General features: G+C 41.3%; 2 protein-coding genes across 6 annotated transcripts in view; one reads left to right on the top strand and one right to left on the bottom strand.

Annotated features, from left to right (window-relative positions):
• The window catches only part of LOC121673471 (nuclear pore complex protein Nup153-like), a 43,738-nt gene extending 34,838 nt beyond the window's left edge, over positions 1 to 8,900 (top strand). For all 5 annotated transcript variants that reach the window (XM_042046783.1, XM_042046785.1, XM_042046781.1 and 2 more), the window contains 6 exons: positions 1,432 to 1,626; positions 2,124 to 2,969; positions 3,528 to 3,887; positions 5,549 to 5,821; positions 7,112 to 7,271; positions 7,733 to 8,900. In XM_042046783.1, the coding sequence (XP_041902717.1) occupies positions 1,432 to 1,626; positions 2,124 to 2,969; positions 3,528 to 3,887; positions 5,549 to 5,821; positions 7,112 to 7,271; positions 7,733 to 7,817 (1,919 nt within the window). In that variant the 3' untranslated portion in view covers positions 7,818 to 8,900. The remainder of the gene's footprint in view (positions 1 to 1,431; positions 1,627 to 2,123; positions 2,970 to 3,527; positions 3,888 to 5,548; positions 5,822 to 7,111; positions 7,272 to 7,732) is intronic.
• A 1,621-nt stretch (positions 8,901 to 10,521) lies between these two features.
• LOC121673472 (protein FAM8A1-like) lies at positions 10,522 to 19,255 on the bottom strand. Its single transcript, XM_042046786.1, has 5 exons — positions 18,751 to 19,255; positions 15,173 to 15,293; positions 12,833 to 12,956; positions 12,469 to 12,608; positions 10,522 to 12,155 (listed from the first exon to the last, which is right to left on the bottom strand). Exons 1-5 carry the CDS (start codon positions 19,238 to 19,240, stop codon positions 12,011 to 12,013), a joined length of 1,020 nt encoding a protein of 339 aa, XP_041902720.1. The 5' UTR covers positions 19,241 to 19,255; the 3' UTR covers positions 10,522 to 12,010.
• Between the last annotated feature and the right edge of the window lie 4,973 nt (positions 19,256 to 24,228).

The raw sequence follows: 24,228 nt of genomic DNA, 5'->3' as shown, positions 1-24,228 counted from the left end.
CAGTGTAGTCTTTAGCTAGTTGTCTTGTGCTAAAACAGAAACATGTTCAGCTATGCCTATGGTAGCTTTTCAGAACATGGATAACCTTGTTTGGGAAGGTCAGAGTTCTTACAGATGTTGGGGAGGTGGGCGTCTTCTTCGGTTCATTTCTGATAATGGGTTGTTTCCCATTATATGTCATTGTAACTGATTTTGAGAGAGTTTATTTTTTTAAAGCACAAATAATTAGTTTAGTGTTAACTTTTATTGACTATTAACAAAATTTAGTGTCAAAAATACAATTTAATGTCAAAAACACCTGACATCTTGGGGAGAAGAAAATAGATGTAAGATGGACTAGAATCTGCTATTATCATCATTGTGTACAGTAAGAGTGGAATTTCTTCAGATAAGATTAATGCATTTTAGAGGAAGCTTATTCTCGGGGACTTCCAGCCTCAGAGTGGTCAGCTGGCACTTTTGTCCAAGACTTTGGCCATTGCAAGGAAGAATTTTGGAGGTGAGGGGTTGCCATGACCACCACGGTGCAGAGAATTGCAAAGTTACATGATGTTTGTCGAGGGGATGAGTGAAGCAAGTAAAATGGGAGGATATAAATTCTCTGGATGTGCTGTGGAAAAGAAGACCCATTCCTGTTTAGGAAATGTTACTGCTTTGAATTTGAGAAATTATCTTGTCTCTCTCTTGAATGCCACCCTCAGTGGTTCACTGTAGGTGAACATTACAATTATGTGATGCTTTTGTGCCTTTGGGATATTCTCTCCTGACACTTGCAGAGCTGAATTTTGCTCTTGGGGTGCAGCATCAAGTGACATCTCTTCCTTTACAGGGGAGAAAAGTCAGAGGGCAAGTGCTCTATTTCGGGCCTCAGCAGCAGGTTTCTGCTGCTGTTGAAGGCAGTGTAGCTTGTGTGGTGAACACAGAGATGTGGGTTTGGAAGCTTTGAGTCCCTCTCTTTTTTTTCCTTTTGTCATTACTACATAGTTTTGAATGTGTCCTGTCCTTGAGGCTTGCTGATGAATCATTCTAGTAAACTGTCAGCCTTGCATCACTTGACAGTGATCGTTAACTTGAATGATGCTAACTTTGACTACTGGTAACTGGTGTCACCAAAAATTCTTTCAGTAGTTTTAATTCAATACAGTACTTGTAATTTACATGTGAAATCAGCTGTGTTGCTGTATTTTACGAACTGCCGTTGCTGTTTAAATGTCACTGGTTCAATTTGTGCTTGAAGTCATATATAGATTATAAAGAAGAACCCAGGTGTTTCTGTTGTTTACGTTCTCGTGTTTGACTGAAATCAACTTGTACCTTGATGGTTTTTCACTGGTACACTTGTGTGCTTTGCAATTTAGTGAGCATTTCTAAAAAGTTGGTGTTCACTGTATGATTTAAGCAGGATGATTAACTATCTTGCTTCTTTCTCAGGGAGTTCAGTGCCTGTGACCAGTAGCAGTGTTTCTGCATTTTCTGCTTCTTCTGGAGGTTTTCTGGATTTAGACAAATTCAAGAAGCCTGAAGGAAGTTGGGAATGTGAGGTCTGCTTGGTCCAAAATGAAGCAGAAGCCACAAAATGTGTAGCCTGTGAAAATGTGAAGCCAGGCACCAAAGCAGAGCTCAAAGGTAATAGTTACTGAGAAGAACAAGGATGTGCATTCTGCAATTTTTTTCCTTTTTTAAAATACAATGTTTTTTCCTTTGAGTATGGCAAAATTGTCCGTTTGTTGTTTAGGAATATTGCTTAAATGAGACCACATGCATATGTTTCCATACCCATTCTCCAGAAAAAGATTAATTTTTTAGAGGAAAGCTTGTGTTAGTGACATAGTTGGTTGTTTCAAGCCTTATGTGTTGTTCATTTGGAGTTTAGACTAAAACCACGGTCTTTTGAGGAGCTCAGCAGCGTGCTTTTCCAAGCCAGGTGCCGCGCAGAAGAGCACCGTTACTAAAAGATACGTGTAGAGAGGAAGCGTGGAGCTTCCTTACTTGGGGGGGGCGGAGTTTTTTTGAACGGTTTTGACTCTGGGAAGAGCACAGGACTAGAATCCCAGCCATTTAGCTAAATCCCACATGGATTACGTTATATATTGCAAACTTGACATTACTGCTTATTTCTGCAGGTTTTGGTACTGCTGCTGTGTCTACAAATGCTGCAATGCCATCATTTACATTCGGTCTCCCATCATCGTCCTCTGAATCTTCTCAAACATTAGGTAGCACAGGAAGTTTTAAATTTGGAGAACAAAGTAGCTTTAAATTCGGCATTGCATCCGAATCTGCATCGTCCAACACTGTGACTGGAGGATTTAAGTTTCCTACTGGTTCAGGGAACTTCAAGTTTGGAGTTTCTTCCTCAGACTCTAAATCAGAAGACAGTAAGAAAGAAAGTAAAAGTAACATTTTTACCTTTGGACTTCCATCTACAAGCAGTCAGGCTCCTTCAACATTTCAGTTCGGAACAACGAGTCTGGGGCAGCAGGAAAAGAAAGAGGCACCACCAGTTTTGGGAGGTTTTGGTTTCGCTGCAACTTCTACTTCTTCCATAGCTACTAATGAGAATAAAACTGGAGTCAGTGGCTTCACTTTTGGAACTATGGCAGAAAAGGACGTAGCATCACCTGCTTTGCCATTTAAGAAGTCAGATGAGAAGAAGGATGAAACTGTTTCAACGAAGGGAAGCTTCTCTTTCGGCAGTGTGGAGTCTGCACCTGCTTCACAGTTTGTTTTGGGAAGGGCAGAAGAGAAACAGGACTCTGTCACTTCTGCTGGTCCGTTAGCATTTGGAAAGAAAGCTGACAATGAAGAGTTAAAGGCACAGCCTATCTTTTCATCTGGGACAGCTGAGCATACCAAAGAGGAGAGCACAGCAAAACCTGTATTCAATTTTAGTTTTGGTAAACCATCGGAAAAGGAAAGTGAGCAGGCAAAGGCACCTTTTGCATTTGGGGCACAAACCAGTACTTGCGGTAAACAGAACATCTTTTGCCTTCACTTCTCTGCTCATCTCTATCAAATAATACCTCTGAGGCTGTACTGGACAAAATCTATGGGATTTATATACTACTGGCAGCCTGTCTTTAGTTCTAGTTGTTGTGTAGACAATATGTGGCAATTTCTTTGTAGATTTCAGTGAGTTTTAATGCTACATTTAGACAAAAAGAATTGCCACACCTTAAGGAACCTGTATCACTGCTTTTATAAGCACAGGAATTGTACTGTCTCAGTAGTAGCAGTGATAAAATCTATAATATGGTGCAGTATAGAGGCCTCATACTAGTGTTTTTTATAGTGAAAGGGAAGGAGAGAGGTAACATCCTATTTCCACCTACTTGCAGATCTGCTGCAGTTTTTCTACTGCTACAAATGTACAAAAATCACTTCATAGACACTGCACAGTTTTGTATTCCTTTAATTTGTTGAAAGTTTGCAGTGGAGGATTAAAGGAGGATGGTTGCTGCGTGGAAAGTTTTTGGTTGTTAAATTCCATTTGTGTGACTTAGTAGTAACTGTTTCCTTCCTTTCAGATCAAGGAGCATCCTTCAGCTTCTTGAACTCCAGTTCCTCCAGCACAGCTGCACCCACTACTTCAGCCAACAGCAGCAGCATGTTTGGCAGCACCCTCTCCTCCTCAAACCCTCAGCCAGTTCCCGCTCCCTTTGTGTTTGGACAACCCAGCAACACTGTGACCAGCTCTGTTTTTGGCAATCCTGCAGAATCTGCAACATCTCAGTCATTTGGGTTCTCTCAAGACAACAAACCAGCAACCACATCTTCCAGCACTGGCTCGACTCTTACTCCATTTCTCTTTGGTTCAGGAGAGAGCAGTACCAATGCAGCAAATTCAGGATTTACTTTTGGAGCAACAACTACTTCAAGTTCAACAGGTACATTTTAAATAGATGCTCTTCTCATTTTCTCATTTTTGCCATTATGTAGTGGATTAAGGAGATGTACTGTTTCATGAATATTTTACTTTGGAAAATGTGCAGGTTAAATGCATGGAAGTAGAGAAAAATACTGAGTATTTGTATTCAGCAATGTTAATTTGGGCTCATTTTTCTTCAGTGTGGGAAATAGAGTTTAGGAATGAACTGGCACCAGAGTTGTTTTATGCAAAGGACAAACCTTTACTGGATTCAAATTTGCATGGGAGCTTTTCACTGTGAGAATGATAATTTCTTTCTTCAATCACTGTCAGTCCAGTGTTTAGAGCTAGAAGTCAATGAATTACAACTTTCCTGCTTTTTCGCTCCTATACCTAAAACTCTGAACTGTTGGAAATAATGTCAAGATTTGCCAAGTCCTTCCCTCACAAGTATATATAAATAGAGTACCTTGACATGCAGTCAGTGCTGCTTAAGGGCTGGTTTCTACTAAAGGATCATGGCCACTGCATGTTAATTTTCTAGGAATTTAGAGAAAACAGCAATAAGAAATACAGAGTTTCTTCACGTTTTATGTTTGTTACTCCACTGCATGAATTGCATGAACAAATGCATGACACAAGACTAAATCCACCAAATTATCTGTATTCCTATGAGCCATGCAGTATGTTGGAAATAAGATTGAACCTGTAAGGGAAAGACTCAATCTAGTTTGATCCTGATGGCTTAACTTTGTCAGTCACAAAAGTTTAATTTGCACACTTTTTTGTGTACCAGAAACAGAGAAAACATTCCTAAATTACAACAACCAAACCGATCAATTTAACCCGCTTACAAATCAGTAACTTCTGGTGTAATTTTGTTAGTAGGTGACACCATATTTCAAACACCTTCACAAATTCAGAAACCTAAGTTTTACCATGTATCTCACCTTGGAAAGAAAGTCAGCCATTCCAAGTGATGGTGCAATTAGAGGGTATTTCTTGTTGCATGAGCATCAATAATGCTGTTTAAAATGTCCCTTTTGCATAGCAGATCTGCCATGTATGTTCAGAGTCACTGTTCGGTTGTGTTTCATTATTTCTGCTAGCCATGCAGCTAAACAATTGGGCTGGTTGCCTGTTGATGATAGGTATAGAATTACTCTGCTAAACCAAGTTTTTGAGATTACTACAAGGTTGATTTGGTCTCCTGAAGTTGATAATGGTAAACACTTGAACAGGGGAGGGGTGCAGTTGCTGACAAGAAAAGATACATGTTCTCCTAGTTGTAATAAATCAGGAGCTGTATTTTGCATGTCTCAAAAATCTAATTTGAATGAATATTCCACGTGTGTGGTAGAAACAGCTTTTAGTAAATACAGATTAAAACATATTGTTTGTAGGAATCTATCTGTACAACATGAAGAGGCAACCAATGCGTTTGAGATTTAATTTTGTCTGTCTCTCAAAAACATGGTGTTTCTCATGTTACTTAAAAGAAAAGGTGCAATTCCTGTTGTGGCTGAGATAGTATCTGTTTTATATACTCACACAAGTAGTTTGAAATTAAGATGAGTATTCAGCTACCAGACCTGAGGCTTGAGAACCTTTTGTTTCTGGATTCATTCTTGAGGGCGGGAGGGAAAGGGCCCCTACTGACATCCCTCTCTGTCCCCCAAGGGTCATCGTCTTCGTTTCTGTTTGGCTCTGGGCCTCCAGCGCCGGCTGCTGGCCCAGCCTTTGGCGCCGGTCAGCCACCAGCATTTGGCCCAAGCCCAGGCTCCAGCCAGCCAAGTGCTCCAAGTTTTGGATCGCTGTCGACAACGTTGTTTTCTGCTGGCTCTCACCCTGCTCCTTCTGCCTTTGGCTCGGTGACGAGCAGCACTCAGCCCTCTGTGTTCGGACAGCAGGCAACCCAACAGCCAGCTTTTGGCTCTGGTACCCCCAGTGCTGGTGAGTGCTGACCATCCTCTTCCCTTTTGGTCTCAAAGGTTATGTAGTTTATTTTCTTTTTCATGAAGTGCACCATAAATTACATGGAGAAAGATGACTTTGGCATTGCACATGTATTTAAATATAGGAATTGCCCTCCATAAAAATAAAGGTATAGGGTTGTGATTTATGTCCCAGTCCTGACTGTGGAGACACAACGTGTCAGGGGTATCCAGCTTCACAGTAAGCCTTCTCCACAAGACTTAGCAGACATAGAGGTTGCAACTCTACCACTAAATTTTGAGCTTTATTTTCTTTAGAAACCTAATGATTAAAAGGAATTGTTGAAAACCATGGAGTAATCACTGGTAAGATTGTGCAAAACAAAATAGCAGATGCACTGCAAAATTGTTATTTTTTGATTTGAGAAATTCTTAGTTATCTTTTAACAGGCTTCATTGTATAAACTACAGTCAGAATTGTTTGGGGGGCTTTTTAAGCATTTATGGATTAAGACTGTATTTGAAGATTTTTTTACCAATGCAGTATAAAATGCCATGGAAAAGGGGCAGAGAATGAACCTTATAATTTAAGAAAGACCTTTTCCGTACTAGTAATAATTAAAAAACAAAAACAGTGCCAGAATGTCTATTTGATATCATATCAAATACTGAAGGGGAAAAGCCTGCTTTTTTCCTCTCAGAAGTTGTACAAAATAGCCTCCATTAAAAGTAACTGACGTTTTTGTACTAATCAGTAGATTAGTACAAGCAGATTAGTGCACAATACATCACTCAGTCGATCTTCCATTAATCAGGTAGCAGCTTAAAGGTAAAGTTCTCCCTGAATTGTCTGTGTTACTTATCAGTTGACCTGATGGTTGGAATGATTGGGTTTTTTTAAGATGAGGTGCTATTAGTATATTGAAGGAAAGGAAGTCCCCAGATCAACTGCATGAACACAGGAAAGTTTACCTGGATATAAATTTACAGTTTAAGACTTGATTAATAAACTTCAGTATGCACAGGTATAAATTTAATGGTGCCACAGAAGTTAGCAAACAACAAATTATCAGTATGCCAGCAATATTACTTTAAAAATTCCTCAATCTGTGTGAATGGATTCATTCAATAAATTGTTCCTGTAGTAATCTGACACTTCTGGTGCACCCCCCCAACTTTGTCATCTTGAGCAACCTGTAAAAAACTTAATCTTTAAAGACAGTGGGGAAGAACATGAGGATTTTGCTGGAAAGGATGAACTCAAATTTCAGCTTTCTTACTTCCTTCTGCTTCCACCCCATCTTCCCAGGTTCTGTATTCCATTTTGGAAGTACTACTACTAATTTCAACTTTCCAAATAACCCAGGAGTATTCACTTTTGGTGCAAATCCTCCTGCACCAGCAGCTCCTGCACCGCCTTCTGGCACTTCAGGATTTTCGTTCAACCAGCCTGCAGCATTTACCGTGGGGTAAGAGACCGTATCAGAATTTCCCTTGAGCTTTGGGTAATATCAGTGGACAGTGTTCAGCCTCTACTGCTGTTAAATCATGAGGTGTTCAGATGAACCTTGGAGTTTGAAACTAAATTTGGCATCCTTCCTTGTATTAGCCTGACTGGCTAACTAAGCACCGGTATCTGTAAAGGAGCCTAGCTGTCAGGAATGTCACACATCAACACATGTGAGATTGTCTTGTTCTTGAAAGGTAGAACCCGTATCCAGCCATAATGCTGCTGCTTACCTTCTGAATAAGAGAGATTTAATTGGTTTCTGGAACTCTCTTCCTCCTGTTCGTCATTTGCTGCTTGTTGCCAGCTGGTAACTAGTGAGACAAGACTATGAAACAGTTGTTCTGGATTATCTACTCAGTGCTGCTACTGAATTTTCAGCTACACTGTCCTAAACTCTGAACTACTAATTTCTTTTAATAGGACTAATGGGAAAAATGTTTTCTCTGCCTCTGGATCTTCAGTTCCTGGTCGGAGGATAAAGACTGCAGTTAGACGTAGAAAGTAAACGCCTGATTGGTAAAGCATCAAAAACATTGGAAGCAGCTACTATCCTGAATTGTTCAGCTTCTACCCTGTCTGAATTGTTCAGCTACTATCCTGAAATGTTCAGCTACTACCCTGAATTGTTCAGTTACTGGGATTGTACCTCACACTGGCTTGTCGGAAGTCAGATCTGCCTAAAGGAATATAAAACTTAGCTTTCCTGTCCTTCCCTTCCCTCTCCCTGTTACGTTTTTTTTTGGTAGCAAGTAAAGTTGGCAACAAGGCTGTTCTCAAGCAAAAGTCTCAAGTTACTTCTTTCACTGACTTGGCATGGTCTGGCTGTAGCCCTGAGTAGAGCCTGCACAGTGAATGGCTTGTCCGATACCTCTTCATCCGCACCACTACGTGCGCTCATCCGCGTTTACTGACGCCTCGAAATTGTAATTATATCAGCGAGGGGTGCTGTATAGAGTAGAGAATGTTGATAACGAATGATTTTTATGCTGAGTTTGTGCTGGTGTATGTGTGAAGTGAATGAGTTTGGGTGTATTGTGCACTAAAATTTTCTGATAGAGGAAGACTGATTAAAGGATGATCCATGCTAAGGACTTGTTAGATCTGTAGTTCTTCATTTAATAATTATATGCTATTTCTATATTTTCATTCTTACAGCCCTTTATCACCTGTCTCGCCTTGTTATTTTATTATGAAACGTGTAAATACAATTTTGTTTCTCTCTCTACTTTTTTGGCATAACAAATCTGTGAAATTGAAATTTTAATTTTGTGTGTTACAGCCATTTTTGTTTAGTATTGTCTCAGATTTTATGTAAATCCCATTATTCAAAGTTGCCTAAATCCATTTAGAAAATCTTAAAAATTGGGAATTCTTAAAGTAAATTTATTGGCTTTTCTGATCCATTTTTGTTTGGACCAAAAACCAGTATTGTACAAAGTATTAAGTATATATTTTTATATTTACTGAAATGGACTGTGGTGACTTTGGATAATAAGGAAAAGTTTAATATTAAAGCCATGTTTATTACAGTATAATTAACATGTTAAACCATGGGATAAATGCCATTAATAAAAACTGCGAAAGATTACCTGGCACTTTTAACTTTCCATAAAGGCATCCCTAGCTGTAACAGTATGAGGTGTTCCCTCTACCTGAGCAATGTCACATGCTTTCTTCAACCTCTGTGTTTTTGCATTGATTTTAGAGGATCTTAAATAAGTTAGAGGTCTCCTGTTAGGAAAGAGAGTTTTATTGTAGGCTGAAGCTTGGAGCAGTTTAGCAATGTCTCAGCTGACTGCAGTTAATTTTTTATAGTGCTATTAAAAAACCCCAACCTAATATTGTAAACATTCACCACTGTTCTAACTGGAAAGATTATAAATGAGTAATGGGGGGGAGGGGGGTCCACTTCGGTAGCAGTTATGGGAACTTCTTGGAGAACAGACATTATTCTAGTAAAATCAGAGGAAATGCTTGTTCATCTGGGGGCCCACAGCTGCATTTGTACCAAGTCACAGCAGTCTTATCGCTGACTCAGACACGATTTCTGCCCTCACCTAGATGGGCAGAGACCTACATCGCTGACAATGCTGTAACTGTCTTCAGAGGCTCTGCTGGGGCCTTGGCTGGCACTTCTGCCATGCATCCCAGCTCCTACAGGTGCTGCTGGTACGAGGCGAAATACCTTTCAAGCACAAGCTAGACATGACAGTAGGGCAAAGGCCAACTGCTCTTTCCAGGTGTAGAGCTCCAGTCACTGTTTCTAGAAATAGAAAACTCTCAGCACCTCAACTTTCAAACCACACACACACACTGCTGTTCAGGCATGCAGATCATGCATGCCACTGTAGCCATGAAAGGATTATATGCAGTTACCTGTTTCCAGATGTCTACATGTGAAAAATCCCATAGATTTCCACTTTCTCCCCCTTAGCCATAAATTACCTGCCAAGCACTTGTCCTTCAAGCAGAAACAAGCCACATCTGGGATACAGCTTGCCTAAGAGACAAACTAAAAGCTAGCACAACAAGTGTATACACATTTCCATGGACAGGCTGTGTGTTCTTGGCTTGTAATTTTTTAATTCCCCTCCTGTGGAAGGGGTGGTATTTTTCTGCAGGGTACGAGATACCTTCCCTCATACTTGAATTGGTAGTAATGAAGTATTAGCCAACAGTTTTGCTTTTCTCTTCTTCCCCCATCCCCTTTTGAATCCTAGTTTTTAGGTCACTGCTACAGTAAAGAGAACAGAAGCTCTTGTTGTGTTCACACTGCAATTGTGAATAAGCAAAATTCACCCTAGAAAGGACTTGTAAGTTTAGCTTTCATCAGGCTGATTGCTATGCCCATCAGTGCTTAAGTCTGAAAGAATGGAGCACAAGTCCTGTGAGGAGCAGCTGAGGGAACTGGGGGTGTTTAGCCGGGAAAAAAGGAGGCTCAGGGGTGACCTTATTCTCCACAACTACCTTCTGAAAGGAGGGTGTAGCCGGGTGGGGGTTGGTCTCTCATCCCCGGTAACAAGTGGCAGGACAAGGAAATGGCCTCAGGTTGGTCCCAGGAGGTTTAGACTGGACCTTAGGAAAAAAAATTTTAATGGAAAGGGCTGTCAAGCATTGGAAGAGGCTGCCAATGTAAGTATCACCACCCCTGGCAGTATTCAAAAAACATGATTGAGCAAAGACTCTAAAAACAGTGGTTTAGCCACAACAACTTTTTAAATATTTATTTTTGAAGTAAAGAAAAAGTAGTTATCTAAACAGTTAGTGACCTCATTCTGGAGACATAATGGATGGCAAAATGTCATTCTTCCACTATTAAGCATTGGATCTAGTCCTGAATCATCATTCAGAATGAAAACTGAAATGCATACACAGTACAGCTATACATGGAAGAACATGACTTGTCAAACAAAAATATTGCAGCATATGAACACATTACTAAGTTACTACACCTGGAGACAAGAGCAATAACCAAACTCTCAAACATTGCTACTGTCAACTAAGCCATTGTCCAAAACTGAAAGCAGGGCAAGAACTTCAGCTACTGCGTGCCATATTATGCCTAAGAGAGGAGCACACAAAAACTGGGATCAAAGAATTCCAAACTCTGACTCAAAGTTCAGTAAAACATTAATACTGCTTATATTCATTTCCTGGGATGCTAATAACAATAAATGAATCATCTAAGCTGTATAGTCATGCAAAATATTAGGTTTCTTTATTCAGTATTTAAGTTATTCTGAATATACAAACAATTAGCCAGAATGATAAAGTGAAAATAACCAGTATTTGTACTTCTGCAGATTTACACCCATAACACATTTCAGTTTATGTTTTCTGCATGCTCCTAAAACACATGCAGTTCTTCTGCTCTGCATTATATGCAAGAACTAGACAAGTGTTTTCACTCCAAAGAGAAGCAAAGAAGTTACCTTTCATTAGCATGGTCTGTACTGTTCATGGCTCCAGAATTATTTACACACACCAGATCACTAACACTGCAGTGTAACATACCCTTCCCAGAGGAAAAAGCAGCTATTATTTCACCTCTTCATTAGCTTGGACAAGTGAAGTAAGTGACAATGCTTGAGACAATCATGCAAAAAAGCTTTACACATCAATGTTGTGAGAAAATACTTAAAAGGTGAGGGAATATGATCTGTGAAGCAATAATAAAAGACACTGATAACCAGTGCTGATCTCTCTTCCTGCATACATGGCAATTTAATTAACATCATTTGCCTTGCTGTCTAATACTGCAGGTCTCTTCCCCCTTATCCTTTGACAGGCAACTGCCTGGAAAACTTCATTTTCTAGTTACCTGCCAACATCCAAAACTCTAGGAGCAGTATTTCTTTTAAGGTGGAGTATTTCTAGGGATCTGCTTTCCAAAGAGTGACAAATGAACAGCTCCTTCTTGCAGTTAAAACAGACAGTTTTGTCTCATCAGTCAGAGGCTAATACTCCTGGATTTAATACATGTTCCCTCTCCCAAACTTCTGTGGCATCTATGAAAACTCCAATACTTCAAAGGTAGTTGCTGGCATCATAAATTTTCTTTAGCTTCTGAATCAGTTCCCATTTAATTAGGGCAAAAGATTCCAACAGACACCTCAATTTCAGTTCTGGGGTAGGTCTTTATTCACTGGGGTTTGGCAGGAGTGTTCAGAACCAGTCTGAAAATCTCTTTTTTTGGTATCATCTGACTCCGTTTCTTCTGACCACAATAGTTCCTGCTACAATATCATAGGCTGTTCTGTTATGCTGGAAAAACAGCAGTGTAATGAACGCAGGAAAAAATGATGCAATAGAAAAATTCTTGATCAAAGCTCGTACTGTGGACCTGAAATCAGAATAGAACATTCAGTGCATTATTTTCATTTTTCTGCTTATATTCGTAAACTTCCAAGTTTAGCACCCAAGTTTTGCACAGCACAAAAGTCAAGCTCTAGAGGAGATTTAACCACCTACCCTGAAAAATACTCCATGGGACTGAATAATTACCATTTTATTCTTAGATCACAGAATCTGACAATAGCTCTTGCAGTCTAATTATTGCAAAGGTCAACAACAAAGCAGTGGTGAACTTCCTTCCAAATCCCACACTTTCAGTACTGTTAACCTGAATGCAACGTGACTGAGCCAGGAGCACTTACGTTGTCATACTGACATTAGAAGACGGAATGACTAACACACGGCTGGGTGCAATAAGTACGGATGTTTCACATGTCACAACTCGCAGGCCAAGCAAGAATTTCCCTGGGGTTGCTCCACCTGCTCCCCAAATACAGATTATCTGTAAAAGAAAGGTTATTTCAATTCCACACACCACCATGTTGTTGACAGGTCTAGCAAACTTGGTTATCCTCAGAACTATGTGAATGTCATAAGCTTCAACATAATCCAAAATACTGTAAAGAGGATTTACTTTATTGGCCAATGGTAACATAATTTTTTAAAACCATTTCTTCAACAACTCACAACTGTTAATTATAAGAGTTAATGTTTATGAGTAGTTACCTCATAAAAGCAGACTAATAACCTGTAGATGAGAGCTACTATCATCATTTTCTGCAAATCTTCCATGGACGTATCTTCATCTATTTCTTCTACGATGTAATGCATGGCAAATTTAGAGATGTCCCTGTACAAAATAAAACTGAACTTTAAAACCATCCTTCTCCCAATACCAGTATGACCCCTTTAATACCAGAACTCACTCCCTCTGTTCTGGTATTACAAAAGAACAAAAGCTCCTTGCCCTCTCTGATACTAAGCAAGCCATTAAAATTCAGAACACTCAGTTTCATTCTGAGTTGCTGTCTAGTTTGTTTTGTCTTTTTAATTAAGAAAAGATCGTTCTTTATTACCACTTTTGCACAATGGTGTCCCTGGGTAGTGAACTGCAGAATTGTTCTGAAAATTCTCACAGTCCTTGGGAGGTAAACAGATTCTGCATGTAACCATCTAACTTGATATAAATGGAAGGCATCCAAGTCTCCAAGTATCTTTCTTACACAAACACTCAAGGAAAAAGAAAAGGGCACATTCTTCATGAATGCAAGGGAGAAGTTGCAAGTCTCCCTAAGGAATCAAGGGAGTTTTATATCCTCCTTTGCCTGATCAGGGTTCTCATCAGGGTTCCTCATTCTCATTCTTTACTGCTCACTATATTCTTCTGGAGGCACCTTGGTATGCAATAGGAAGATTTAAACATAAAGCAATTGAAACCTTGTGGTTTTTAGCCTAACAGAGCTATGTGAAGCATCCATTTGGAGTTAATGGCATATTTTCATAAGATGAACCCCACAGATTTAACATTCTTATCTGATACGTGGAATGGATATACTTGCAACACATTAAGGCAAGAATTTTTCACTCATGCATCTAAAGAAGGCTCACATGCAAACATGCAGTCCCAATTCAAAACAGTTCATCTAATATTTGTACTACTTGGCCTCCTCTTTATTCAGACTTAAGGGCTGAAAAAAATCCAAAACAACCCAGGAGTTAAGAAAACGGTGTAGCACAACCTGGATTTCCCTTCAATACAGCTTTGGCCTGAAGTATCTTTCTTGAGCCTGTAAGGACATAGTTTTTTCATGACAACTCAGCTAACCACAAGCACACCATGTCTCGAGCAAAAGCCCCCAGAATGTTTCTCTGAAGTTCCCTGTAAGCAACTGACTGTCTCACAAAACTATTAATATTGAAAATGCTGTAAATTACTCTTTCACCACTCTACAGCAGCAATATACATATAGTTGTTCCCTATCTTTCCAGTACTTCATTTTGTATCATTCTCCACCTACTAAGGCCAAAATAGAAACACAAGCTGTCACGTTACGGGTGGTCAGATTTGGCGACTAAACAGAAACAAACGTTTGGCATTTCAATTGCTGCTTATCTGAACAAAACCCACCGATCACTGATCATTTACACTGGCATATTTATTGTTTTGGATTTGACCCTCTTCCACACCCCTTCCAAGCCACAGCTGAAGGTGACTGGAAGATGTTACCTGTATAGTATTGCTTTACAGTCAGGCAACGTTTGGATGGTTCTTGAGCAGAAAGCCTGAGTTCTGAAATGTGTTTGTACAGTAGTGGAATTATCAACTACACTAAGATCTCATCTCTTAATCAGACTGAAATACTTGATTACACCAACCCAAAGCAAGTAACTGAGTTAAGGAGTAAGATATCTACAGTTAAAGAAGCAGCTAAAAAAGGAAATCTTTGAGGTAAATTACTACATCTGTATACAAAACCGTGAAATGACGAATCTTTCAGTCTAGTGTACAGTTGATGCACACAATGCACTTTTTAAGAAACCAAATTTACACCCAGTAAAGCCTGCAGTGTGGCAGCATTCCTAGCAACCAGGCTGTATTTTCCAAGTACATACCTATCTGATATGCTTGATCAGAATTTTTTTTTGGTGGAGGGTGGTTAGCATTGTTTAGGTCAGAAATCTAAAACACAGCACCACAGAAGATACTATGAAGAAAATTAACTTCATCCCAGCCAGAACTATTACATTTTTAAAAGCTGTTTAACAAGTTTATTTGTCAGTGTTTTTCTTTGAAAATTATAAAGGACTTTTTAATGTCCAAGTCTAATCTTTCTTCAGTAGAGAGTTTGTGAGCTATGGACCCATACAAATTCTGTGTTTCCATCAGCTGACCCAAAATCAGGATGTATTTACAAGGAAGTTAGCCTAGTGGTGCTTTTTCCTCAACTTCTGTCAGTTATTTAATGATATCATATGCATAAACACACCATAACTACAACCTGACACCTCAACAAGCATGAAACACTTAAAGCTGTATGTAACAAAGCTTTAAATTGTTCAACTTACTTTATTCCACTGAGGTGCATAATACTTAAAATGATGGTTGCCTTTATAAAGAACAAAATAAAAAAATCCACCATCTCTGCTATGAATCTGTGTGCCAGTGAAGGGATAAGGAACTCCCGACCTGCAACAGAAATAGTTCACATTACCCAGATTTTACTGCACTAACACAAAGTTAACACTAACATCTAAAGAACAACCCACATGAACCTCTCTGCAAGAACATAATCAAGAGCTTGATCTCGGCTCACATGTTCTTCAAGAAAACTTATAAAAATGTATGCATAAAATATAATCTGAATTGTTTAAGTTGAATTAGAAGAACCTTCTTTAAGAACTTTAACTCTTTCGGAACTGAGTCCCCTCATAATTAGGACCACAGGCAAAATCATGCCCTACTAAAGAACTGAAGTACATTGAAGATGCATCAGTTTTTGTGTTCTTTTGTTTAGAACAACCTCATAGAGACCAGATTTATGTAAATCTGAGAGGTCAGATTAAAATGAAAATTAGATCTACCAAAATTTTTCTATCCATCAGCACCAAGGCTTCCATGTATACCAAGTACCAGCTCTCAGAGTAAAACAGCCTATTTTGTCTCCACTCAGACACAAACAGGAATGGATGAAAATATCAGTCATACTTGACATAAACATTTTTACAGACTACTTATAATAAAACACAGCATACTGCTCTACCCCCAGGCAGAAAACATTAACACGTTTCTCCTATTTAACTGGTCAAGTGCAAATGGGCACAAAGTAAGGAGTCACAAGCTTTTGTTTCTCAGGTTATTTAAGCAGAGAAAACATTAAAGAGTTTCTTGGAAACTTTCCAAGAAACAGAGTTGCAAAATAATTTCATCTGGACCCAGCTACTCTACTTCCCAAAGGACGAACATGACTCTCACACGAAACCTGCAACGACTCAAGTCAAAACTTCACTGAGAAATGCCCTTCTGCTACCAGATGGAACCTGTGGGAAACAGTGACTGGGCTTGTTACTGTTTCTGAGAATACTTATCCCCACACACAGAAAGGACAGAAGAGGAAGGAAAATCATACCACACTCTAATCTCAAAAAACATAATTTCATCTAAATTTCATTTAGAATAAGCCTCCCCAGTTCAGCTGCTGAGACTGATGCTGCCAGCCATGGCCCTGTGAGCTGTGTGTGCCAAGCCAAAAGCCCACAGAACTTTTAAATGAGGTAAGGAGAATCAGGCAGGGATCAGGTAAGAGCCAGCACTTATTTAACATACCTGGGTTTATACAGCTTCATTTCATACCTGCTGCACTGATCGCTCTGCATCGATAGTATCAAGTACCATGACTTACACGTATAATACTAAAATGGATTCCATTGGCATTGTCAAAGCCTGTCCAAGCTGTCTGTTAAATTCTCATTAGAGATTCTTCAACTAAGGCAGGTGGGAACATAGCCAGTCTCCCAATCCTGGCTTGAATACACAGTGCCAGGTGAAAGCTTTCATTTGCTCTGTTAAAAGCAGCACATTTGTTAAAGTTGGTGGCAGAGACTGATTTATTCACCATTGAATAAATAAATTAAATGACTGCATAAAGAAGAAGCTCCATGGGGCTAGGAAATAAGTATTCAAATTATGTTCAACTCCATCACATTAAGAAATCTTGGCAACCCTTAGACTCTGGCAGATTTACATTGCAGTGATTCAAGATGTTCCTCACATCAGAAATCCACTCTTTTGCCAAGGGTTGCCACTGGTTCAGCAAGGACAGCCAAATGCAACATCCATCCAGCTCAACGTCCAGGATTTAGCATCCACATAGTGCTTAACAAGGGTTTGCACTGCTCAGCCACAGGGCAGATGAGGCTTGGATGCACCTTTTGCCCTGCTGTTCCCAACGGATGAGCAGTAGTCTCCTGCAGTAAGGCAGGGAGCAACCAGGAGAGGAAGTGTCTTAAATCACGGTGACTGTTCACAGAGCCTGCCACTGCCCAGGGTGCTGTTAGTATTGGTGCACTGGCACATACCTGCAGGCAGACTGAAGTGGCAGAGGCAGTTACAATCCCACTTTTTGACATCCCAGTTTAAAATCGGCAACATTAACATAAGCTGTCACTTATTTCAGCTTACGTAAGCACAGGGGCTGTACACTGCATTAGCACAGGGACAGATACATGACCTGCCCTGCCGAGCCTGCTGTGTGGGCAATAATCTACAGCAGGGAAGAAGGAGCCATAATCACTTTAGCTATTCCAGATATAGCCATCTGCAACCTGAAGCCAAAGCACCAGCACAACAGTCTTTGTTTATAACTGTATTGTATCACTGGATCACATACCTAGTCCCTTAAGAAGGCCAGGTGTGTTGCAATATTCAGAATAACCATGTTCATCAGCATGAAATGCTATTTATGCCCTAAATTACCTTTAACATATGGAATTAGCTCCTGAAAAAACAGATAAAAATCCAAGAATCATTTCAGCCTAGCCTTTGTCCAATCTTCCTTTTAATGACTGGCAATATCAGTTCATAAGCAAACTATAATAGAATCAGGGCATAATTACAGAAAATACTATTTTGTGTTCTAACCACGTTTAAGCAACATCTGCTCAAAAACATAAGAAAGAAGCAAGCTCAGAAGCTTGATTTCCTTCCCTTGAAAATCAGGAAAAAGGAACGAAAAACATCTTCCACACACATACTGCCACTAAGCTTATAAACAATGTCAGAGATCAGCAACGTCGTACTTTGTCCTGCAGAGAGAAACGAGATCTGGCTTTCTTCCAAAGTCCTTCAGCAATGCTCTTCTCCACAATTTCCTACCACTGCTCACAGTGGTACGAACATTCAAGGAATGTGACCTAGGCGTTCCTCAACTTGTGAGGAATTGTTGCTGCTCCAAGTTTTCCCTCTGATGTGATCAGAGTAAGTTTGCTTTACTCCTGAACAAATATAAACAGAAGGCCTGCTGTGCACAGCCTTCAATATTTACAGCTGCAACAGACGTCTGTTTATCTCGGATCCTGCTGCCTAAGCTTGTTCAATGTCAGCATATTTTCACTTCTCTGCTTCGATTTCACTAAATGATTTTATTTGAGCACCAAAAGCCCACTGAACCCAGGCAAAGTTAGTTTAGATGTCATCATCCAAACGGGCTACTTACAAAGCTAGATGCATTACAAGCCTGTTATGACAAGAATAAGTTCCACTGGAAAAAAAAAAAAAATCAACTCCTTCGTATCCATGAAAACATCTTTACGAGCACTGAAGCTGTAAACTGTATACGCGAGTCAAACCCCCCAGACCTGCTTATGGACCGAGTTCTGAATTTACAACCTCGGTATCAGGGCTGTCACCCTGTATCTCAAACTTGTTTATGGACCAAGTTCTGGACTTACGATCTCGGTATTAGGGCTGTCACCCTGTGTCACAAGGCACAGCCACATGCCCGGGGCCGCAGCCAACGGAAGCGCAGCGACTCCCAACGTCGCACACCCCCGGCTTCCCTCTCCAGATCCCGGTTCCCGAAGCTGCGTCTCTCATCAGGCTCCTCTTCCTCCCCAGGCCGAGCGGCCCAGCCCCGGCCCCCACTCACCCGCCGTCCGCCCCGTGTCCCTGGAGGCGCCGCTGCCGCTGGTGCCGGCGCCGCTGCCGGAGGCCGCCCTGGGCAGGGGGGACACCGCGCCCGCCGCTCCCGGCCAGGCTGGGGTGGCAGCGGCGGGGGCGCGGGGCCCCGTCCCGGCGGAGGCCGTGTGTGCCGGCGGCGGAGCGAAGAGGTAGAAGGGGCTGTAGTAGGCAGCGGCGGCGGGCGGGGGCGGCTGCGCGGCGGCGGCGGCGGCAGCGGCGAGGAGGGCGGGTGGGCAGCCCTGCCAGCCCAGGTACCCGCAGTACGAGTCCCACAGCCACTGGTGTACGCGCCGCGCGTACTCCGCCGCGCTCAGTGGCTTCGCCCCGCCGCCCTCCGGAGGGGAGCATGGCGGTGGCGAGGACGCGGCGTTGGCACTGGCTCCCTCCTCTCCGGCGGCGCTGCCGCCCGCCGCCCTCGCCCCAGCGCCGGCCCGGCCGCGCTCCGCCACCTCCTCCATCCTGGCGGGCACTGAGCGTTCACCGCGCGTGCGCCGGAGACGCGCTTTGCCTCTCCCACTTATCGCGGAGGAGCGGGGGGGAAAGCCTGACGGGGAGAGCGCCGCGCCCGGGGAGAAACAGGCTTCCCCCCCGCCCTCGCCAAGAGATGGTATCGCCGAGGGCTGAGGCAGAGTCGGCTGCCCCTGACGTGCGAACGCAGCGGGTTCTAGAGCTCCGAATGGTGTGAAAGTTCTGCGGTTTTATTTTCTTGTCTAAATGTTGTGGGGTGGTTTTCCCCTTTTATCTCCCCCTTTTCATATTTTCCCCTATCACATATCGTGTTCTTCCTCTTGAAAAAAAAAAACACCGAACAAAACAAAACAAAAGAATCATTTAGGTTGGAAATGACCTCTTTAATCCAACCTATGACTGAACATCACCTTGTCAACTAGACCAGGGCACTGAGTGCCACGTCCAGGCTTTCATTAAACACCTCCGTGGACGGTGATTCCACCACCTCCGTGGGCAGCCCATTCCAATGTCTAATTGCCCATTCTGTGAAGAAATTCTTCCTAATCCTTCCAACCTGAAACTCTCCAGAGAAGAGGCCCACCCGGCTACAACCTCCTTTCAGGTAGCTACCGAGAGCGATAAGGTCATTACTAAGCCTCCTCCACGCTAAACCCTCAGCTCCCTCAGCTGCTCACCATAGGACTTGCTCTCCTCAAATGCTGAACAAAGAACCAGCAGCAAGTTTAAACACAGTTCTTCAAACTGATTTGTAATCTTTAAGGATTCTGTGTTCTACTAAGCATCTCAACCAGCCTGAGAGTTCTGACAGGCGTGTTAACACAGCTCCATACTGAATGAACAAATAATGCATACTGTGAACCCAGAGTGTCTCCCATGTTGAAGACAGCAAACGTCACAGCTCAACAAAACCAGAAGTTTCTCCCTCTCCCTGTTAAACTATTTTCCCATTTAACCTCAACCAATTTCATAAAATCATAGAATGGCCGGGTTTGGAATGGACTTTAAAGATCATCTAGTTCCAAGCGCCCTGCCATGGGCAGGGACAGCTTCCACTAGAACAGGTGGCGCTAAACCCCACCCAACCTGGCCTTGAACACTTCCAGGGGTGGGGCATCCACAGCTTCTCTGGCCAACCTGTTCAGTGCCTCACCACTCTCACAGTAAAGAATTTTTCCCATGTATCTAACTGCAATTTCCACTCTTTAAGTCCCAGAAGTTTGTATGGAGTGAGTCTAGAATGCAAGCAAGCTGAGGTGGATTGCCAAAGTGATTATCAAATAATGACCCATACAATATTATGCAGTTATGTAAGGTGCTGCTGGCACTCACTATGTAGCTATGGTTTTAATTACACTGGCATGTTTCATAACACAGACCTTGGTGAAATCAATATGGGTAAATGTTTAGGGAAACACAGCAAGTTTCAGCATGATTAGGAAGGAAGAAAGGAAGATAGACAAGTGTATAGATGAAAACATGGTTTTAAACCATCTATTAACTCCTAATAGAAAAACTATCTTGGAAAACTGACAGTAAATGTAATACAACAAGGCTTCTTTCCCTATAATATTTCACTTCTTCCTTCATGAGTTACAATCTATTTAATTTTTTTTTAAATTCGATTTTTACCACAAACCCTTCAGGACCAAGGAGTGTCTAGCCCCCCCCTTTTTTTTTATAATTCTTTTTTTGGTCTCTCTGGCCACAGGTTTTGAAAGCTAGATCAGATCTTAAGATACAATTACAAGATCTCAGAGACTTCATATAATGTTGCTGGTCACATGTAAATTTTAGGCTGACCAGCAGCAGCATTACCCAGGCGTAACCATAGTGAGTTAGAACTCACTATGAGATTATTATGGATATTCAAGGTGAAACGGAACCACTGATAGCAGAGAGCAATGGACTAAAAATGTAATGATGTAACATTTCCTCAGGCCCAAATTTTTCAGTTATTAGTTTTTCAATCCTCTGGTTTTAAAAAAATAACCCACAATTGACCCACAGATTCTGTGAGCATTCAGATTTTTCTGTTCTGGGATGCATATGACAGAGATGTTGTGACAACAGGGCTTGCCAGTAGTGACAAACTCACAGTCTGGGCTTTTGATGACAAAGGGTCTTGTTTCATTGCTGTGTCAGATTGTCACACAGGGCAGTATTTACAGTTTTCTGCAGCACCAATTTCTTGCTACTTTGCTTTCTCTGGTGGGTGGAGTCAGAAAGGGAGAGACTCTTGGGCAGCTCATTGTACCAGCTGATGAAAATAAGTCCTTTAATGCCTTGGCAGTAAAATATCCTCTTCCCTAGAAATGAGATTTAGGCAAGAGGAAATGTTTTGAACTACATCAAAAGAAGAAGGTAAGCACCTAAAAGCTGGGATCATAACAGTTAAGGTTTAAGGGGAATCTGGAATCGCACCTTAAGCTCTTTAAGTGTAGGTAATGCTGAAAAACCTCATCAGTCACTCTTGAGAGGGGAATCCTTCGTAGTCAATAGGAAGTAACAGAACACTGGTGCACTGTAAATGTGGCTGCTGTACAGAGCTACAGACATGTATCTTTGCTCATTTTTGATATGCCTTCTAGCATCTTGTTTCAAGGGTTTTAAGCCACTTTTAAAACCGAGGAATCACTGAGGTGTTGAAGTTCAGTTCTTTGCTTGTGGGATAACAGATCACATATCCTGCATCATGCTCAAATATTCTAATAATAGGAGCTCTTCTAAAGAGTCCTTGGATGAGAGTTGTTGGCCATTAATCAACAAGGTCTTGTAATTCCAAAGTGGTTAATTATTGTTGGGCCCAACAGCTACAGTTCATGTTATTTAGACATTTGTATCAAGTATTTATGTTCATGTACAGAGTGAAATTAAATGCAAATGATGGTTAAAGAGATTCTTCATCACTGAAACTATTACAGAGTCACTGAAGAGTGAGAACCTTCCCGCTTGGGGCAAGCAGCCAGATACAGAACATGAAACTTGAGCAAAAAAACATATGTATGCATTTACATAACGACAATGTAAAACATTACACATTTAGTGTGTGGAAAATGGTACAACTGTCTCCCAAATTAAATCAATTTAGCCTTTCACTCTGAAACTGATCTGTCACATCCATCTAAGGAATTTGAAGGAGAGATTGGTTCTAAAACCTTACACAGTCGACTGAGGCAACTTCTTTCTAATAGATGCAACTTCAAGCGTAATACAGAGAAAACAGAATCCTGGTGGTCACAGTTGATAAAAAGGTCATAGCAAATCAGCTGGAGAAAAAAACAAAAAACTTTTCCACTTTTATCTTAGGGTACACAAGTTTTTAGTGTGGCTGCCTGTTTATTCGTACTGTCTGGTTTAGGAGTTGTGCATAAACACCTTTATTTGCCTTTTACCTTGGCCTTGTTTGAAGGAAGATTAACAACAAAACAGCTTTACTCAGGAACGTGGCACTGGGAAGCCTTACCAGTTACCTAACTCCCTATCACATTCCCTTCTCTTCCCAGGGAGGAAATATGATGGTGCCTCTGCTGAAGCAGCAGTGCAATTAGGGCTTTGGAGACTTAGAGTCTTTGGTGGTCAGCGGTGATCGGGTAGGGGCCTCAGCATGCAGCAAGACCTAGGGAAGAAAGGTTACGCCAAGGAAATTACCAGTGAGTTTTGGGTGGTGGAGTAGGGAATATTCTCTGTTCTTCTACAAAACTTTTGGCACATACAAAGATTTTTCAGCATCATTTCAACCATAAAGACAGAGCAGGTTCTTGTTTTCTGGTAGTCAGAACATTCCTTGGGGAGCATTATTTATGATTTTATCTAGGAACAGGGGGATTATATCGTAAGTCAGGGGCCTGTTTATAGGCATCTTCTGAGGGCAGTAGCTACTTCTGGGCAGTATTTTCACAGCATTTGGGCCCAGATCACCTCCAGAATGAAAACTGAATCTGCTTTCTGTGTACTTGATAACTGCTGTGCTTGGTAGAATATCGTATAATTGACTGAACCTTACCTCCATTTGTCTGGAAGCAGCTGTTTTAGAAGCAGCCCAGTTGAACAGCACATCAGGAGAGTGCACTAAGGGCGCAGACTGAATTGACCCCCGGAAGCATTCCAAATGGACAAATGCTTTATCTCTTGGAAAGATATGTGAGGCACAGGGTGATGAACACATAGTGCAGTAATATTGAAGGAACTCATGCAGATCCAGATATGTTGAGGATTCAGGAAAGAGTAAGAACAAGAATGATTTGTCTGGAAAATAACTATGGCACTGGAAAACCTTAGCAAGTTCCCAATTCCCTAGCACATGGAAAAGATTTCTAGTTTTCAAACACAGATTTGAAATTACTTACTCCTTTACCTTCAATGGCTCTATTAAATATTACTTTTAAGTTCAATCAGGTATTTTTTTAAATGGAGATATGCTTAGCAGTGTTTAAAAAAAAAAAGGAAAAAAAAACAACCCAAAAGATCAATTTAATAATTGGTAACAAGTAGTTATTTTTGATTCTTCCTTGTTCATCCCACTCAAACCTTTACCTTTTACCAAGATGATAATTTTAAGATCAAAGTAATATTAAGTGTTTTTACAGTAACTTTTAGAGGGCAGAATTCCCCAGCTGTTTGGCAAACAGCATCCACGTCCTTTGTAAACGCTGCAGTCCTGCAATTTATCATTAAAAGCTTGCGAAGGCCTGACCTCGGCTGTTTCCTGCCATCTGGTGGGTACTTGGAGTCACTACCTCGATGTGTCTAATCTTCAATGGGTTCTTAGTGACCAATATTCTAAACAACTAAGCAAGTGTCACAGAACACAGAAGGGCTGAGGTTGGCAGGGACCTCTGCAGTCCACCTGGCCCCCTGCCCAAGCAGGGCCACCTAGAGCCGGTTGCGCAGGACCAGGCCCATGGGACTTCTGAATATCTCCAAGGATGGAGACTCCACTGCCTCTCCGAGCAACCTGTGTCAGTGCGTCACTTGC

Source organism: Corvus kubaryi, unplaced genomic scaffold (genome assembly GCF_017639235.1).
Source record: "Corvus kubaryi isolate FWS band 111438036 unplaced genomic scaffold, C.kubaryi_AGA036_p1.0 65452, whole genome shotgun sequence".
Classification (NCBI taxonomy): Eukaryota; Metazoa; Chordata; class Aves; order Passeriformes; family Corvidae; genus Corvus; species Corvus kubaryi.
Note: the sequence above shows the minus strand (reverse complement) of the source record. Positions and strands in the feature narration are given on the sequence as shown.

Excerpts from the sequence above, each read along its gene's own strand:
- LOC121673472 (XM_042046786.1), bottom strand. The coding sequence starts at position 19,240 with ATGGAGGAGGTGGCGGAGCGCGGCCGGGCCGGCGCTGGGGCGAGGGCG. Across the intron at positions 12,609-12,832 it reads TATTAGTCTGCTTTTATGAG|ATAATCTGTATTTGGGGAGC; the intron begins GTAACTACTCAT and ends TTTCTTTTACAG. Across the intron at positions 12,156-12,468 it reads TCTAATGTCAGTATGACAAC|GTCCACAGTACGAGCTTTGA; the intron begins GTAAGTGCTCCT and ends TTCTGATTTCAG.